We start from the raw sequence: 18597 nt of genomic DNA on the forward strand, positions 1-18597 counted from the left end.
TTTTTGGGGACAATTATCCAGCTATTAATCCTGGGATCCCGTCAGAGTTCCATGTCTGAACAGGCAAGGATTATTCTAACCATGCCGAATGATCTCTGTGCATTTTCTTATTTGATCACCTCCTCAGAAATCAATGTCAAACATAGCTTTATGTCAGAAAAGACCACAACGTTACCTGATCTTTTGCTTCGTGTTCCTCTCAAGAACAGGCTCACTGCATGGTGATGCGGATCAATCTTGACTGCAATGCTTGTTGCAGGAAAATGAGAAGAATACTCCTCAGGATGAAAGGTAAGGCCATTTCACAAAGTCAGTTGTTTGTCTCCATTGTCTTAATAAGTATCATCTAACAAGTTGTGTGCCGTTTATGTTACTTGTTTGAAGAAATAGAGAGACACATGATAGAGAAGCAGCAGCACATGGTGACTGTTTGGGGGAGATTTGTGCCGGCAGATGTTGCAATAAAGATAAGGAAAAGGATGAACCGTAGAGTCGAGATTCTTGAAGTTCAAGAACTCGGCGACATCAATGGACATGTAGAACAAATACCCCCCCCTGTCCTAGCACATCCCGTTGAACAAATGCCCCCTGTCCAAGCACAACCTGTTTAACAATTTACAGAATTCTACGAGTCACTTGTAGCACATCAAGAAAATTGATAGTTGTAGATCCATTTTCAAGATCTAGCCTGTAAACGGTTAAGTAGACCAGTTTGGACATAGCATGTTTGTAGTCTTTCTCCTTGTTATCTGTATAAAATGTGTCATATCAATTATTTGGAATGAACACTAATAACAAGCATAAAGAACGCAAGGATTTAACGAGATTCGACAACGTGCCTACGTCCTTGGAACTGATGATTTCTTATTGTCTCAAGAGAATAAGTTTTAATTTATACAAATACAATTTATATGCACAATTCTTGGTACATTACAAAATTACCCAATACTATATCGCGGGGACGTTGCTCCCACACCCCCATCCCAGTTATAGCCCTCAAACTGCCAATGAAACTCCTCTAAGCATCGGTGTATGAGTCATACCTAACAAAACGCGTCATTTGGTTCTAAATTATGACCTTTTTCCTCCATAATTAAACATATTCTACTGTAGTTTTCGATTTACATGTAACCCACCACATAGAACACAAAAATTTGACCAAGGATTTGTAGCAGACTTAAATAGTACACTTTTGATGCACGAGTATGTGAATGTTGAAGAACAGCAGATTATGCAAAAACGCATTGCCAAAGACAAGAATACATAGTAGAAAAAATCCCAAAAATGTGCATATAATGGGCTGCTACTTGTTTCCTTTCACTAAAAAAAGATTGACTCTTTATAGCTTTTTTTAGATATAGAAATAAAATCTTTTTCATTTAATAATATACAGATACCATTATCGAATGCTTTAATTAAAAAATTCAAACTTTTTCAGTGTACTAATTTATCATAACAAAATTGATATGATTACAAAGGTGTCCCCAAGAACCTTATTTCACTTTAACATGTAAGAGGGCATAAGAAATTAGTAATTGTTATTAGTGTATTACTTAGTTTATACAACCAATGGATTATTGCATAAATAAATCATCATATATTTTGCCAACGCTAGGATAAAGAATAACCCTCTTATTTTTCAGCTCAAATCTTAATAAAAGATTTGTGTGACGTAATGAACGTTTTCGTATTAGTTTCAAATAATAAGTTTGGACGATTTATAATTCTCAAGACATTCTTTTTGTAATGAGGTATCTTTAACAAAATCAAAACTCATACGAAGTTAGAAAGGATAATATCGTACAATGTAGTACAAATTGAGTCGCAAGCCGTATTATCATCAAAATTTTAAATTTCTATGGCAAATTACAACTATTTTATCTGAGATTTGTCATAATTATGAATACTCCTTATTGTTTGAAAAATTACAAATACACCACTCAAATGAAAAATAGTTATGTAACCACTAAACGATTAAGTGGACTTACTATTTTACCCTTACTAATTTTTTTTAGATAAAAATATTATTTAAAAAATATAAAAAGTTTTAAGGAGGGGTAAAATGAATAATTTATAAGGAACATCAATCCATCAAATATATTTAAAAATATATAAAAAATTATAATTTATAATCCAAAATGATATTTTAGTCAGTTAACCATAAAAATTGAATAAAAACTTAACGAAAGCTAAAGAGATGTGCTTAATATAAGAGGAGTGTTTATAATTTCTCAAACAACGTGAAGTACTTAAAGTTATGCCAAATCACATAGAAGATGGTTTTAATTTACCCAAAATTTTATTTTAAACTATATTTTATGCCATTATATAAATTCAAATCCAGTTCATATGAAGTCATTTGCAATAATTGCCTAAAATCTAAATACTTTCTTCCAAATTTAGCATAATAGAATCTTTTAGTATAAGAAATGTGTATAGAATATTCAAAGGATGCAGATTGCACAATTAGAACATGAAGGGGTTATTCTGTCATATTTCGTAAAAGCAGGGGCTATTAGTGATATTATGAAGCTTTTAGGGAATTATTAGATGTCTCTCCTTGCATATCTTAAAACTACACAATAAACCTTTATCGCTACATAATATTTTCGGCAACAGAAGGATCCGTGTCAAATTTGTTCTTTCCCGGACCCTAACCCTAACCCTAACTCTATAGATTTTTGAGCAACTCAAGAACTTGATCTTTTGCCTTATTGCAGCCAATGGGAAGTGATTCTAGTGAACCCACGCGTCGAAAGCACCACCGCTCCTCCTCGACCGACGATGCGGAGGAGCGTTCCAAACGCCGCAAACACCGACACCACCGCCACCGGCATCGCCATCACCACCACCGGCATCGAAGCAGTAAAGATAAAGAAGAAACAACTGCGGTAACTATCGAGGAATTGGAGGGTGTACAAATCGACGAAATTCACGTTGAAGAAAGGATGGACAAAATTGGGGATGATGATGATGGTGCCTTGGGAGAAGTTTTGGTATCGGGTGGTTCAGGATTCGCAGGGGTGGATTATGAAATGGAGGAAGGGGAGATCGTGGAGGAAGATGGCTTGGTTGATTTTGGTAAGGATTCTGATAAGTCTAAGAAGAATTTGCATTCAGATGTCGAATCTGGGGAAATTGAGACGAATGGATACGATGATTCTAACATGGTGTGTTCAGATTCCCCTCGCTTTTGTTTTACATAATATTTTCTGTTATGATTATTTATTGAATTGTGGGTGTTCTTTTTTGGAATTCTTTGGTGTCTATGTGGTTTGTTGCGAGAAAACATGTCACGGAATCATAATCCACTTTTGGTTATGAGTGAGTATGCACGCTCATTTTTTGACCATAACACTTCTTATATTACTGGACTTGTTACATACACATAAATTTTCAATTTGATACGTGCAATAGATTAATTTTTAATCATTCCTTATACTCTGCACACCAGTGTTTTGAAAAATTTTCCTCTTTCATTTCGGAATATTAGTCGTCTTGGTAATCAATCAGGATATAATGGGTTCCTGTGAGTTTCTTGAATTGTCATAATGAGTTTCTGATGAGATTTTGTACTGATGGTAAAATGATGAGCTTCTTACAAATATTCTAGCTGCACTACACAGACCCGACAAATTTTATCAGTAGGAAGCTTTGCTCCCTGTAATTACATTTTGTTGCCAGGCAAAGTTTCCCTAGGCGTTTCACCACTTTCCAGAAGACTGAAATGATGGCTTTCAATTGATTGTAAGACTTGGTTATAAGTCTAAACTTTTTGCAGGCATTATTTGTTTGGTGATGGTGCCGATTTATTCCTTAATATTCTTCTCTTTGTATTTTTCCTTAACAGGGAGTTAATGAAGAGAATGCGGAAAGAGTTGATAAAACATTAAGGAAATTTGGAAAGGACAGTGTGGATGGCAAAGAAAGTGGTGAGGCGGATAGATTTTCTAATCTGGAGGGTCTTGTAAATGGGAATTATGCACTGAAATATGACAAATCCGACAATAGAGTTCCCTATGGAGATGGTAAGAAGGCAGGTGACTTTCTTGATGAAGTTGAGCGAAGAAGTCTGAGGAAAGCCTCATCTTCTGAGAAAAGGCCCAGAGATGTTTCACGCTCCGACTCTCATGACAAGTACCTGAAAGAGAGTTCTCAGAGTAATTTATCGAGGTCACCTGAATGGTCTAGGGGAAGGTCTCGCTCCCGAAGCATTGCACGGGAGGTTTCTGTGGAGGAACCATATTGTATTGAGATAAAAAAAAAGAGTGAGTCTGATGATGAAAGGGTGAATGCACGTGCAAAAAGCTACAGACACAGCAGCAGAGATGATGTAAGAGAGAAAGAAAGGGAGCGTAGTTCTAGCAGATATGCGGAGAGAGTAGAAAGGCATTATAGCAGGGAGACTCGTGACTCATACAGGGAGGGCAGTAGAGAGAGGCATTGGGATAGGGACAGAACTAGAGAGAAAGAAAGGGAGAAGGAAGAGATGGAAAAGGAGAGAGAAAGAAACAGAGTCCGAGATAGAGATAGAGGGGAGAGGGAGCGGGATGTGCTGAAGGACAGGGCCAGAGAGAGGGACAAGGAACGGGAGAGGGATAGAGACCGAGCAAGGGATAGGGAGAGGGAGAGGGAGAGGGGGAGAGAGAGGGAAAGGGACAAGGATCGAGTAAGAGAGGAGAAGAACAAGGATAGAGACAGAGGTAGAGAAGAGGTTAGAGATGGCAGAAGGACTAGAAGCAGAGATAAAGATAGAGAAAATGAGAGTGATCGGGTAAACAGGCGCCAGAAATATGATAACGACGAGGATGGTTATAGAGATAGGGATAATGATTCTGGGCACAGAAGATATTCCGAAGACTACCATAGGGATAGGGCAAGGAGAAGTGGTCTAGAAAATATGAGCTCTGTAGATAAACAGGAGGAACAGGCTAAGGAGAGCCATGAAAGGTATATTGTCTTCTTAGACAAGTTAATTAAACTTTTGTATTCTTCTTCTTCTCTGTTCTTGGGTGTCTGATAATTTATTTTGTGTTTTGGGTGGGTTCAGAGAAGATGACAGACAAGAGGACTATCAAGAAAAGATTACAATGCAACTTGCAGAACAGGAAGAAGATGATCTTGAGAGAATTAAGGAGGAAAGTAGGAGGCGCAGGCAAGCTATCCTAGAAAAGTACAAAAATCAACACCAAAAGAATGAAAAGCAGGCACAAGATATGGGTAAGATTTTATTATGCTTGTACTGCTCTTAGTTTTGCCGCAATGTTCATGTTTCTCTTATTTTCTATCTGGGGAGAAGTTAGGAATTATATGACATATGAGCTCTGTGGCTAGCTCACAAGAATTTGTTGATTGAGCTTCTTGCCAAATGACATTTGTTCATTGTTGAGCAATTGTGCGGTGTGCCATATCTTGGAATTTGTTCTCATGATGTAATCAATTTTGGCAGGTTATCATAAGGCGTTCTGTGAAATAATATGCTTTTGATCTATTAGAATCTTCATACTGGACTTTCTGTTCTTTTAGTGAAGTGTAAGGAAAGATATCTAGTTAAGAAAAGGTATTCACATTATGAAGGATAACATTATTGCCAGATATAATAAATCTTTCTTAGTGGCTTTCTTCTCTTCATGTGTTGAAGACTTGAAGTTGAAATTCTTAATTCACGAGCTCTCTTATGGATAGACTTGCATTTTTGTCTCTAAGACTTCTCGTAGACATTGTTGGACTTGTACTGCTTGTCTTCTGTTGGCGCTAAGTTTGGCTAATTGTTGTAATTCTTATGAGGCAGCTAAGGATCAAGGTGGAGAGTCTTCTGCACAAGTGGTGTCGGCTGAAAATGTACCAGAAAAGTCTGAAAATCGGTTGGAAGGAGCAGATACCTATATTCCTGAATCATCCTTTTCTCTGGGGAAATCGCCTTCCCAAAATGGTTTTTCTGCTTTACAGGTGCCTAGTGGCGCTGGCGGACTAGGCGAGGGTAGCCCTAAGGTACCTCAGTTGCCAGTAACTTGAAGAATTTTACTGAGAAGAGATAACCTTTTGCTAATTCTTTTTTCTGACGAGAAAAAGTTCTTGTGGGCTCTTTCTTGTCTTATTATGTTAATTATGACCTTTGGCAGTTTTCCTTATTCTTCTGTATATATTGATATGCTTTGAATTTTTTATGATTTTTTGATAAAACTATGCAGAGTGAGAGATCGAATGATATGTTTTGTGATGATATATTTGGAGAATCACCTGCTGGAGTTCGTAAAGCGGTTAGTCTCACAATTTTTATGTTATGGTTTAGCCTTCAGATTGCTTTATAGTGATATAATTGTTTAATGCTCTCAGTGCATTCGAGTTTGCTGTGTACTAGTTCTTTGTTGAGCCTTTTCTTTTCTTTGGATGTTAGCTTCACATTCTATAGCTGATTATCTTGTCCTTAAGTTCTGAGTTTTCTTCTGCAAAGACAAAGTCCGTTCCCTTTAGCTTTTTTAAACATTTTGGAAATATTCTTGTTTTAGTGTGCAACCTTGGGCTTTGTGTTTCTGCTCATGATGATTCCCCTGGTAGATGAAATTTTTTATTAACTTATACTTGATGTTGCTTTTACTGTCATTAAACGAAATCACCCTATTCTTATTGAATCCTTTCTCTGGATTGAATTCTTTCACAGGGTAAAGGAGATGGTGTAGCTGTTGAAAAGAGTGGACTTAATGACAATTGGGATGATGCAGAAGGTTATTATGGTAATACCCGATTCTAATCTCTACTCTGTTATATACGTGCCTTCCTCTTAGATGTTGGTAGTTGTAGTTGAATTTCTAAGAAAACCTATTCTGTGTATTGCTGTGTTTTTGTCCATGTACATCTCTGAATTATTATGTTCTGGAACATTTCTGTGGAGCTTTTGGCTTGGCTACATATCTGGTAACAAAATGTTATTCTTAAACACATGTTGCTTCACGTGAACTTTCAATAAAGCCTTACCTGTATATCATTCTAGAAGCCTGTCCATTCAAGAAATAGTTCGTGCAATTGTTGTTTGAATTACACTTTCTTCAAATAGCCCCCTTCTTTGATTATCAGGCTACCGATTTGGAGAAGTACTTGATGGCCGGTACGAAATAATTGCTGCCCATGGAAAAGGCGTTTTTTCTACTGTTGTTCGTGCAAAGGATCTGAAGGCTAAACTTGGTGACCCTGAAGAAGTAGCAATCAAAATCATACGTAACAATGAAACAATGTGAGTGATTATTGTTGTTGTGGTCTCCTGCTTTATACGGATGTCGTTTAGCTGTGGTTTTTGCAAGAGCTGTCCTACCTAGTTTATTGTCTCTGATTTTTTATGTAGGTACAAGGCGGGTATGGAAGAATTGGTCATACTAAAGAAGCTAGTTGGAGCTGACCCTGAGAACAAGCGCCACTGTGTTCGTTTTCTTTCCACATTCAAGTACCGAAACCATCTATGTTTAGTTTTTGAATCTCTTCACATGAATTTAAGAGAAGTTCTCAAGAAATTTGGTCGCAATATTGGTCTGAAGCTTACTGCTGTGAGGGCATATGCTAAACAACTTTTCATAGCTCTGAAGCATCTGAAAAACTGTGGTGTTCTTCATTGTGATATCAAGCCAGATAACATGCTGGTATGCAGTAAATTTCCTCTTAATTTGCTTTCTCATAATTTTTAGCCCTTCCGCATGTCTTCATTTTATTAACTAATTATTGTGCATTTCTTCTTCAGGTAAATGAAGCAAAAAATGTTTTGAAGCTTTGTGACTTTGGTAATGCCATGTTTGCTGGTAAAAATGAAATCACCCCCTACCTTGTGAGCCGTTTTTACCGTGCCCCTGAGATCAGTAAGTGTGTTACTTTATCTATTTTAAAGTTGCTTTGATTGCCTATTTGATTCTTGTAAATTTTGGTGGAGTTGATTTATTTCTTTGTATATAGTTCTAGGCCTGCCGTATGACCATCCCATGGATATGTGGTCGGTTGGTTGTTGTTTGTTTGAGCTTTACACTGGGAAGGTTCTATTTCCTGGTCCTACAAATAATGACATGCTTCGTCTTCACATGGAATTGAAAGGTCCTTTCCCAAAAAAGATGCTCCGGAAGGTAGGGACCCAGTTTCATAACCTGTCTTTGGACAATTTTATTTTCCTCGCGGACATTCCCATGTCAAATTATGAATTTGTTTATTTTTCTGTATGTTCTTACTTTCTACTTTGTTTCAGGGTTTATTTACAGATCAGCATTTTGATCAAGATTTGAATTTTCTTGCAACAGAGGAGGACCCAGTCTCAAAGAAGGTCGGTATGCGACTGATCTAGTGTTTGCTTTTCTTGTGCTAGTTGAAACTTCAGTTTCATATTGGAAACAACGAATCTGGAGTTTTTATTGAGTTTTCACTCTGTTGTTGCAGGCAATAAGGAGACTGGTTGTGAATATCAAGCCAAAAGATTTTGGCACATTAATTTCTGGTTCTCCTGGCGAGGATCCAAAAATGGTAGCCAATTTTAAAGATCTTATGGAAAAAATATTTGTGTTGGATCCAGACAAGAGGTTGAATGTATCACAGGCCTTGAGCCACCCTTTCATCACTGGCAAGTGAACCATGATGCTGATTCTCTGACTACAGAACTGCTGCATTAGATACTTATACATTTTGGTGTCGTCTCAAAACTGAATTATCTAATCATTGGGCATTTATCTGTCTTTGTCTTCTCTCTGTGGGAGCAAGAATCCAGGAGACAGTGGTTGGGCATGTCAAGTTCTTAGAGAAGATCTTGGGGAGACAATTTACGGGAGTTCTTTGCATGGATTGTTTTCTATTTCTATTGTAAGAAACTCACCAAAGGCGTATTTCCCTTCTGTTTGTACTGATTATTTGTGGTGACAATCAAGAAAGCTTTAAAATATTTTTTTTCTATGGTTCCTATTTCGTTTTATCCACTGGACCTGATGCCAGCAGTTAAAATTGGAGGCATTATCTGCTCAGTAGATATCAGGAAGCCAATACCATCAATATCCATATAGATGGATGAAAGCAATAAGATATATATCTTTTGTGTTGTGATTGTGGTTCTTTTCGGGATTGCATCTGAAAAGTTGGTATAAATTTTCCATTTCTGTGCCTCACCAATATATACTTTTCATTCCAGGTGGTCTGTCTTAACAGTGGTTGTTTCGTTCTGATTTCGGCAATTCCTGCTAATAATCCTGATGTTCTGTTGCTTGCTTATTTTCTTTCTGTATACCACATTAGATTTGGGGTTCTGGAGAGTCTAATCTAATCTTTCATTCAGGAAATCTACCTGTGCTATGAGGAAACCATTCAGTGGTTTAGATGATTAAAGGCACTCTGGAGAAGGTACCTTGGTTTGTTTCTTAGGAGTTTACATGTGGAACCTTTGACAACTAAAGTTAATGTCAAGTCTAAATTATTTCTAGGGTCATTTTGGATTATTTGAGTATTGGCAGTCTTCTTCAGAATATTTTGTGTCTGGTGTTTTATACTTCTTTGACTAGTTGAGTGCCTTAATTCTGCTTGTATTTATCCTCTCAACATATTAGATCTGCAAGGCATTGCTTAAAAAAATTTATTTTTCACTCCTCCTTTATTGATTCATCTCGGTGTTGTCTAGAACTTCTGATAAGGCTTGTTTTTATTCTCTACTTCTATTTAGGTTAAACCATGTTTACCCTCTTCTGTATGGGAATTGTGGGTGACTAGTTGTTGCTTCTTTTTTAGAATTTTAACAGTATGTGCTATTTGTCTGATCCATGGTTTGGTTGTTCTGGAGGATTATATGCCCTGGAGATATTCGGATGCTGCTTGAAGTCTGAAAAAGATTCCTGTAAGTGGCACGAATTGTTTTTGTTTATTGTGTTTTTGTAGTAATAATTACTGTTAAATGATATTCCAACTTAGTGATGACCTGTATCATTGTATCCATAGGTTTGAGCTTTCTCATTTCTGCACCACTGGTGAGTGCCCCCCTCTTTGCTCATTTCCTGTAATGGGTATCTTTTAGCTGATAAACAGGGTGATTATGCTAAGATCCTCATGGTTTTCAAGTAGTCATCCATTTTGTGATTCAGAGTTATTGGTCAGGAAATGTTGATTTATAGACATATGGACTTGACTGTCATTGTTGCTTGTGGATGATGGTATTGTTGGTCTTGGCAAAAATGGTATCCTCCTGCAGTTTTCAATTATTTTTTTGCAATTTTGTGAAACTGATATTTCTTATAGAGAAAGATTCTTCAGCGAGGATCATAATGTTAAGCAGAACTATTATCAAGACACTTTTTATGATCAGGAGTAGAATCAAATTAAAACTCTCCTAGGCTCAACTAGCTGTTATATAATGAAGACGAAGCTTTTAGTAGATGCGGGATGCTTATTATCATTATGAATTATTGAATTTGATTGATACTTGAACGAGGAGCTTTCTGGTTCATAATTTTAGAATTATGTGTCCACTAACTCCAGATTGCAGCTTTGCCGCTGACTCTGCAACTGTATCTAAACTGAATCATCTAGTTCTTATGTAGGATAGAAATTTGTGTTTTGGAAAATAATTAAGTCTTGATAGGAGATTTGTGGTACTTTTAGGAATGTAATTGCATGGTAATGCTATTATGGTATTGCAATCAAAACCACACGTTTTGGAGAATAAATTGTTGTACTGTGCAAGTCATCTAAGAAAATGACTTCTTAAGATAAGAAATGCAGACTTGTGGTGCATCTACAATTTGTATTTCCAATGTCCTAACTATCTTTTTACTTTCTAGTCTGGATTATAGTACATTACCTTGCAATTTGCATATGATTTTCTAATTTCGGTCAGGCTCAGGGTGTTAGGAAGCTTGTTGTTTCAGATGGTTTATTCTTCTACTCTTCCAACCAATATTTATGTGGGGACCTTTATTTGCTTATTTCCCTTTTTCTTTTGGTTTGTGCATGCTGATCAAGTTTGGCATTGATCATTGTGTTATGTTTTTTCTTTGATTTACTTGGATTTGTTGATTATATTGCCACTTTTTTTCCTGCTCATTTGTATTTCAATTGAAAATTGAAAATAGGGTACACCTTTTTTTTTTAATAACGAAAATAAGGTATACTTGGATGTTTCTTTGTGATCGATCATTTAATGATCCCAAAAAATTCTTCATTCTGCAGAGATTCTCCAATTGTAAGGTACATCTCTGAAAGGGGAAATCCCCTTGTGCATTGTTTTGATGCATTTGTTTCATGCACTTCAAATGGATTTTATTCCCCCGCAGCTGTTTTGACATGTCATAGTGCTTTTGACACATTGAAAAGGTGCCCATATAAATAAAATATCGTGAAATACAAAATGTTTTGATCTTACATACGAACTAAAAATTATTTGATCATGCATGTGGACTATTAGGGTGGTCTTACGATTGACTTGCTCCTTGTACTAGCATCTTGTCTGCTTTCTGTTATTCTGAGTGTTCCAAAATCATTCGTCCTACACTCTGCAGAAGGGCTTGACAACAAATGACATTATAGACTGAGATGAGAAGTGGGAGATAGAATGTCTTAGGATTAATGTTATGCATGACTGTTCAACTTTCTAACTGTTATCTGCTTATGAGCAGCTGTTGGTATTTCCCGACATCTCCCTTGGTGAGTATGATTGCTCCATCATTTTCTTATTTTATGTATAAGATTTATATTGTAATGAGGAGCTGCGGTGCTGAGTTGGGTGGGTAAAAGGACAAATAGTTTGGGGAATTTCCCATATACTTCAGATACGCTCAGGAAAATTGGAAGCATGGTGACCATATTCAATTTTAAGTCCCAATTTCTGGAGATGAGGTCAATTATGTAATCATCCCTCGCTCCCCTGTCCCACCTGTTTCTCAATATTATGCTGAGATCTGAAGTTCGTCCAGAACTGGAGGAGTATGTTAGGTTCTGCATGCCTGGTGATTGCTTCATTTCATTGGTCAATGGATTGCATGGGAGAGCTGTAGTTTGTGTTACATCGGTGGCGCCATCTCATTAGGCATCATAAATATGCTAGCTTTTTAGGTTGAGGTTCCATAATCGAATTTTAGTTGTTGGAAGATCAAGTGGTTTAATGTGGCCTTCTCTTTTCCTCTCTTATTTTCTCCTTGCGGGGTTTTCCTTGTTTTTTCCTGAACAAAGAATACATCATTTTGTTAAACCTGAATGTTATCTACGTAATATTCTGTAGTTGTGTATAATCAGGCAAGTCTAGTGTTTATAGCAGATGTGTAATGCTATATTTAGAACTAATGTGGATGTTGGAATAGTACCAAATCCTTGCCGGTGTACAGCACATGACTTTCTACCTTGGCTGCAGAGTTTCCAAGTGGTTCAGTCGTTTCAGATTTCTGATGGGTTTTTCCTGTGCGCTGGTGTGCGCTGGTATTTTTAAGTGAGTGAATGAATTTCTAATCATGCAATCTGGAAATGTCTATTACCCGCTATTTGCAAGGCCGTCATGTCTATTTTGAGATTTCCAGGGCTGTATCCCCTGCTGCAAGAATTACACACTCTTCGTGATAATTTTATATCTCAAACTTCTGATATTCATTGAACTGACTCCGCACAGTTGGTGATTATTAGCGCTAACAAGATCAATGCTTTATGCTCCTCTGCCGCCCTCTCTCTTCTATTTTCCATATCCATTCCTCATTTTGTGTTGATCAGCCATGAGACGGGAAGACGAGCTAATAATTTCAAGCCCCAATTGTGTCGATTAAACTTAAAATCTTGAAATTCTTGTTCAAGAAAATTTCTGTGGGTAAATCGTTACTCAACTAATACAAACCATCTTGTTTAGAGATTATATCAATCAACTAAGTACGAAGACGGACAAAGGAATAATGAATTCACCAAAATAATATGTTAAACTCGCCAAAGTCTAGCTGGATATAGGTCCTAGGATTCAACGGCATACCAGCTAAACACGATTTGATTTGAAATTTGAGAGGTTGTAGGAAGGTTGACCGGAAAGGAAAGCACGAGGCTTTTATTTTCATTGCATGAGAGGGAGCGCGCCACGTAGCACCTCACCTGCCAGTCCGAGCCACTTAATCCCGTGGTCTCATCTGATAATTGCGGACTGTAATAAAAGAAACGAAATCGGCCCCGCCGCTGCCGCCGGCAGAGTAACTTACGGAGATGTTATTCACCACGCTAACATTATGCAGCACCAGTTCTCCGCTGCGCAGTTTTGCCCCGCTCAAACCGTCGAGAGTTTCCAAGCTTAGGAATTCTGTTTTGCTCTTTGAACGGAATTCTTTTAGCATTGACGATCAGGATAAAAGTTTTGATCCGTCTGTTTTCACTGCAAGAGTTCCGGGATTGGGCACTCATCCTAAATTCATTTCTACTACAACTGCCGCCACAAGTGGCGGCGGGGGTTCAGTGTCGGAGTTGGACGATAATGTAAGGAAACTATTGCAGGCTCTTTTGTGGATTGCGGAAGGCGTTTACATTATTTGGCTCTTTTTACTTCCCTATGCTCCTGTAAGTATCGTCACACCAAGCCTTTTCTTCAAAGTTGTTATTAAAGATTTGAGGATTGTAGATGTTCAATTTGCGCCTTGATAGTATCATGGTTTAGCTGTCAAATGATGCTTGTTTCGGCATGCGGCAAAAGCTATAAATTCCTATATGATGTGGCAAGTGTTTTGCAGCACTTCTTATTTACTATGCTCACCTTGATGTTATTTGAAGTTCCTTTGAGATATAATATTATAAGTTGCATACCTGCAATTGGGATTCTGGCACACCCCTATTCTGCTTTAATCGATGAAAGAGAGGGGTGCTTTTCAAATTTATCCAGCGGCGTTTTAAACAAATTGGATTTTTCGTGTCAAGTTTTAAGTTTGGTATTTCCTTGTATACATGCAGGGGGATCCTGTCTGGGCCATCAGTTCAGAAACAATTAACTCTTTGATAGGCCTTTCTCTCAATTTCTTCTTTATTCTGCCTTTACTGAACTCTGGTAATATTAACCTTCAGCTGCATTGTACAATCCATTTGTTATTTCTTCTATTTATATGCCGTTCCAATAAGTTTCTAGTATTCGAATGGTGTTAAGACATCTTTAGATGACACTGGCAATTTTCAAAATCAAACTCTGCAACGAATGAAATGCACGTCTCAAGGGAAGTTATAAGGACATTGGATATAAGCAGCTTCATTCAATTATGGAAAAAAATCATATAAAGTAGCTATTCTTTAGTGGTTTTTGGACGAGTTTCCATTGAAGTAGGAGTGGCATGTGTTGTAATCACATGAGTTGATCTGCTTCTGTTTTAGTAAAAGTATCTTGATCGTTTGTTCAATTGAACTTTGACAGAGTAGTTGGTATTCATCTTATTGAGGCACCAGTACTCCATCCGGTAACATTTACTGCTACATTTAACTGTTTAGGACCTTGATTCTGTATGCAGCTCATGATTTAGACTAATATCAAGGTATCTCTATGTTCCATTTACTCAGATGTCTGAAGGCTTGTTCAACTTCGTAATTGGGTGGACATTCATGTTTGCTCCTTTGCTATACACTGATAGAAGGAGAGATAGATATAAGGGGTCACTTGATGTCCTATGGGGCTTTCAGATGTTCCTCACAAACAGTATGCTTCCAGACTACTATTTTGTGTTTGGCCTATACTCTTTAAATTCACAAATGTTTATATAAGTTCTTCCTGCCCCCGATATGAGCACAGCAGGGAGTAGAGGTACAGGAAATGCCCTAGTTCAGCCTCAAATGGGCAGTTACCAACGTATTTGGGTTTCTTTGGGATTCATAACCATGAATTTGTTGTTTGGATTATGTTGTTGTTATCGTGGCGCAGTCGTTGAATGGTTTCTTCTTTATTTTGTGCTACAAGAAACAAAATTCTTGTGAATCGAAATGCCTAGTTCTTGAGGGGAGGAGAGTATGGAGCTGCAATATGCTTTTCAGACTGTATAAAGACATTTTGTGAATGTCACCAGAAGTTGTTGGTTTCCAAGTCTTTCTGGGATTATTGCTATAGCTACGCTATCTACAAATCAGTGGATTTGACATGTATCTGGAGTTACAACAGCCGGCATGATTTTGTGCCCTTTAATAGTGTGAATCCTGTTGCATCTTCATGTTTCCTTTGTGTTAATATTCTTTTGCCTACTATGCTTGGATACTTTTGCCATTTACAAGTTCTTCTCCTGCTAAATTCTTCATTTTTCGTGACGGGACTGGCAATTTATTCCTATTGTACTCTATGTTGCAGCATTCTTGATCCCATACATGGCGATACGTCTTAATGAGGCTGATGGGGAATACACTCCAAGCAAGACCTCTCAACTTGGTTCTGTTATGAAGAATGGCGCACCTGTTGTTGGACTGATTGGTGGGCTTGCTTGTTTGATTTCAATATTATGGGCCCTTTTTGGTCGCGGAGATGATAATTTTGGTGATTTACCAGAAAGATGGGAATTTTTGCTGAGTTATCTAGGGTCCGAAAGACTTGCTTATGCCTTTATTTGGGATATTTGCCTTTATATAATTTTCCAGCCATGGTTGATAGGAGACAACCTGCAAAACATTCAAAAGGATAAAGTTGCTGTGGTTAATTATCTTAGATTTGTCCCTGTAGTTGGCTTAATTGCCTACTGTATTTGTTTAGACGCTAGTTATGAGAAATAAACCAGTACATTTATTACTTACGAGTTCTGTACACTGGTTTTCATTTACGATATAATATTACATTAGACGAATACATGTCTTATTCGTCAAGCTAGAGAATGAAGCACTAGATTCGCCAAATTATTTCGTAACTCTGGATCATAAACTTCAGACAAGTATACTTACATGGGTTTGGTTTTGCAAAAGTGCGTCTTGTGATTTCACCAAAGATTTTCGCATTAGTTGTAATGGTGCCTGGTTTAGCATTCAAAATTCTTGGTTTAAAACAAGCCTTTCTCTGCTCTCTATCTGCTCGTGTCTTAGTTCCAAGGTAGAAACGAAAACAAGTCCAAATTCCACATTATAAAACAATAGGCCGTAGTTAAAATAGAACGTACAAATCAATAATGTAGCTGAATTCAGAACTCAAAGACAAATATTACAACATGAACCCGAAAATTGTCACAAATGGGTGATACTAGAAGCGTGTTTAGGACAGATTGCCACCGCTCTGTTGCCAGAGATTGATAATATCAGTGGCCTGGTTAAGAAGTATAATCATTTTCTTCTGTGATATCCAGGGTTTGCTCTCTAGAGTAGCCTTGAGCTCTTCCCATGCATCTTTCCTTGGCCAAAAGAAGTAAGGACTCAGAGGCACAGCTCCATGGCCTGGTATGATTTGATCCAGCCCAAGACCAATGTTCTTTTCCATCCAAATGAACTTCAACACTAGCCTCGGTTTCACGACGGATTTCACCTCCACTCCCCCCACCTGGAAAACCTAAGAACTCGCTTAGTATGTGAATACCTCTCCAACACACGCTTCATCAGCAAGGAGAAATTATCATTTAATTCTTACTTTCTGGAAATTCATAATATTTTCCAAGTATGATATAAAATGCAATGCCCATGTTTCTGAATACAGAGATGGGCTGAAAAGGATGTTGCTAACTGAAAATAAAGAAGCTTCTTGAGCATTGAATTTGAACCTCAGGTTGTTGAGAGTCTGAAATCTCAGCAGGCGTTTCTTCTGGAGCCAATTCTGTGGCAGCTGCAGCAGTAGGTAGCCTTTGAATTCTCCTAAGGGGTTTAAATTTCAGGTCAAGAATGGGTAATGAGTGCAAAGAGGAAGCATTTGGCTTCACAGAAAATGAGTCTGGGAATGGAGCAGAAGACAGATTCTTGAAAACAGACCAAGGCCGGTCTGTCAAAGTGCTCTTCATGCTTGGTTGAACTAACAGGGAGAACATTTTCTGGTCTGCACTCACACACACACACACGAGAGAGAGAGAGAGAGAGAGAGAGAGAGAGAGAGAGAGAGAGAGAGAGAGAGTTTCTACATGTGAAGGGAAGTCATGGTGATTGACGCCATGGATAAGGTACTGATAATTCGAGAACAGAATTAAAGCAACGGGCCTTCCATGGGCCTCAAGAAAATGGGCCTTTGTTTGACAATTGGGCTTACGTGCCGAATATAAAAATGATCTTCTTTACAGTGATGGCTCCTTTACCATAAATTGATTAAGTTCGGATAGATTAGGTTATGAGTTATGATTGATATATGGATTAGCCGAATAAGAATGTTTCATATTATGTTTACATGCATGTGTTATAATCTGTGATTGTGTTATCTTGTATTTACTTATGTTTAAATGTATGATAATATATGGAATAGAGCTGTTTACCCTAAAATATGTGAAAGATGTAGCCATTTGTTGCATGTCTTTCTTTCCCCACATGGAACCATTTACGTACAGCGGAGCCTCTTGCTCACCACCATTCTGCTCATACATTTTCCACAACCAAATTGATTATTTTCACAGGAAATTACAAAGATGTATATTGTGATGGCCATCGTTTTTTCCCCCTAATCCTTCTCCGTTGTGCTGTAATTCCCCCAGCACCATAAGAATGGAAAATAAATATCAGTGATGGAAGAACCTGGAAGAATGCTGGATTGTTTTCACCTGTCATCAGAAAATCTATCATAGTTGTTGGGTAAATTTAAGTGAAGTGAGGGGCAAATAAGAGAAGTAAGAGTAATGCACTGTAGAGATGACCAAAAATTAATCTTTGCCTATTATATGTAATACCACATTTCTGGGTTTGATTGGAATTAGACTATATTTATAAATAACGACCAGCCAACTTATTTAATAACGGGCTTCCTCTAATTGAAGTAAATAAAAAATAAAGTATGACATTTGACACCTCCATAATTTTTTTTTTAAAGAAAAAAGTAAAAAAAAGATTGGAGAAAAGGAGAGAGAAGTACATCAAGAAGAAGAAGAGAAGAAAAATCTTATTGGCCGTTAGAAGTAGCTCTTTGTCCCACATTAGAAAAATAAAAACCACATGTAAATATTTTATATAAATATAGAAAAACTTAAACCAAACTTGGAAAAAGTATAAGTCAAACCTACATACTTTAAACAATAAATATAAAAAGTTCATTTTCCCATATTGAAAAAGCATAAGTTAAGTTTAAACTATAAATATGAAAAAAATTAAGCCCAAAATAATTTGTATTTCATTACATTATTAATTTATTTTTTCTTAAAAAAAAGGAGTCAAAATCAATTTTTGATTGATTATTGGATGATTAATCTTGACCGATTCACATCAATTTTAATTCTATGAACCAACCTAAACACATAGCCAGATTTTTATCAAACCGATCGATCTGGACCAATTGTGAAAAACATGGCTTAAAAATATAACCAAAGAAAAACAAGAAATATTTGGACGGATTCGGGATATGGGAATCTGGGATCTGCTCTTGTAGGCCCTATTCTGGATAGGCCGAGAACGGGTTAACGTCAAACCCACACCTGTTTCTATCCCTATGACCAACTATCATATGTTGCCAATGCAGTATATGTGGTAGGCATTATTATGGTATTGGTCTACGTAGTTGGGATTGGG

At 37.3% G+C, this 18597-nt stretch overlaps 4 protein-coding genes across 8 annotated transcripts; 3 read left to right on the forward strand and 1 right to left on the reverse strand.

Moving 5' to 3' along the window:
- Positions 1-182: 182 nt before the first annotated feature.
- Positions 183-824, forward strand: LOC105162141 (Copper transport protein family; the record flags this gene model as incomplete). Its single annotated transcript, XM_020694823.2, has 2 exons — positions 183-291; positions 385-824. Coding segments are annotated over 2 exons (336 nt in total), but the record flags the coding sequence as incomplete, so codon positions are not given.
- A 1759-nt stretch (positions 825-2583) lies between these two features.
- LOC105161182 (Protein kinase superfamily protein) lies at positions 2584-15409 on the forward strand. Of its 4 annotated transcripts, XR_002287392.2 has the most exons (16): positions 2584-3170; positions 3851-4950; positions 5051-5220; positions 5792-5991; positions 6192-6260; positions 6662-6734; positions 7075-7231; positions 7340-7631; positions 7730-7844; positions 7939-8102; positions 8222-8296; positions 8410-8826; positions 9293-9357; positions 9791-9844; positions 9946-9974; positions 15278-15409. XR_002287392.2 is itself a non-coding variant. In XM_011078797.3 (12 exons), exons 1-12 carry the CDS (start codon positions 2724-2726, stop codon positions 8596-8598), a joined length of 3051 nt encoding a protein of 1016 aa, XP_011077099.2. In that variant the 5' UTR covers positions 2584-2723; the 3' UTR covers positions 8599-8914. The 4 variants fall into 4 exon arrangements, 1 of the variants encoding a protein (XP_011077099.2); XR_002287390.2 differs by lacking the exon at positions 15278-15409 and having other exon boundaries at positions 9946-12230; XR_002287388.2 differs by lacking the exon at positions 15278-15409 and having other exon boundaries at positions 9293-9844; positions 9946-12230.
- LOC105161174 (uncharacterized) lies at positions 12937-15713 on the forward strand. Its single transcript, XM_020695289.2, has 5 exons — positions 12937-13521; positions 13909-14002; positions 14365-14402; positions 14503-14638; positions 15278-15713. Exons 1-5 carry the CDS (start codon positions 13174-13176, stop codon positions 15691-15693), a joined length of 1032 nt encoding a protein of 343 aa, XP_020550948.2. The 5' UTR covers positions 12937-13173; the 3' UTR covers positions 15694-15713.
- Positions 15714-16004: 291 nt separating this feature from the next.
- PSRP3/1 (Ribosomal protein PSRP-3/Ycf65) lies at positions 16005-17017 on the reverse strand. Of its 2 annotated transcripts, none has more exons than XM_088886292.1 (2): positions 16662-17017; positions 16005-16453 (listed from the first exon to the last, which is right to left on the reverse strand). In XM_088886292.1, the coding sequence occupies exons 1-2, from the start codon at positions 16920-16922 to the stop codon at positions 16163-16165; spliced, it is 552 nt and encodes a 183-aa protein (XP_088742418.1). In that variant the 5' UTR covers positions 16923-17017; the 3' UTR covers positions 16005-16162. The 2 variants fall into 2 exon arrangements, with proteins under 2 accessions (XP_088742418.1, XP_020550944.1); XM_020695285.2 differs by having other exon boundaries at positions 16005-16444; positions 16662-17014.
- Between the last annotated feature and the right edge of the window lie 1580 nt (positions 17018-18597).

This window comes from Sesamum indicum, linkage group LG1, assembly GCF_026168435.1.
Source record: "Sesamum indicum cultivar Baizhima isolate 11 linkage group LG1, ASM2616843v1, whole genome shotgun sequence".
NCBI lineage: Eukaryota > Viridiplantae > Streptophyta > Magnoliopsida > Lamiales > Pedaliaceae > Sesamum > Sesamum indicum.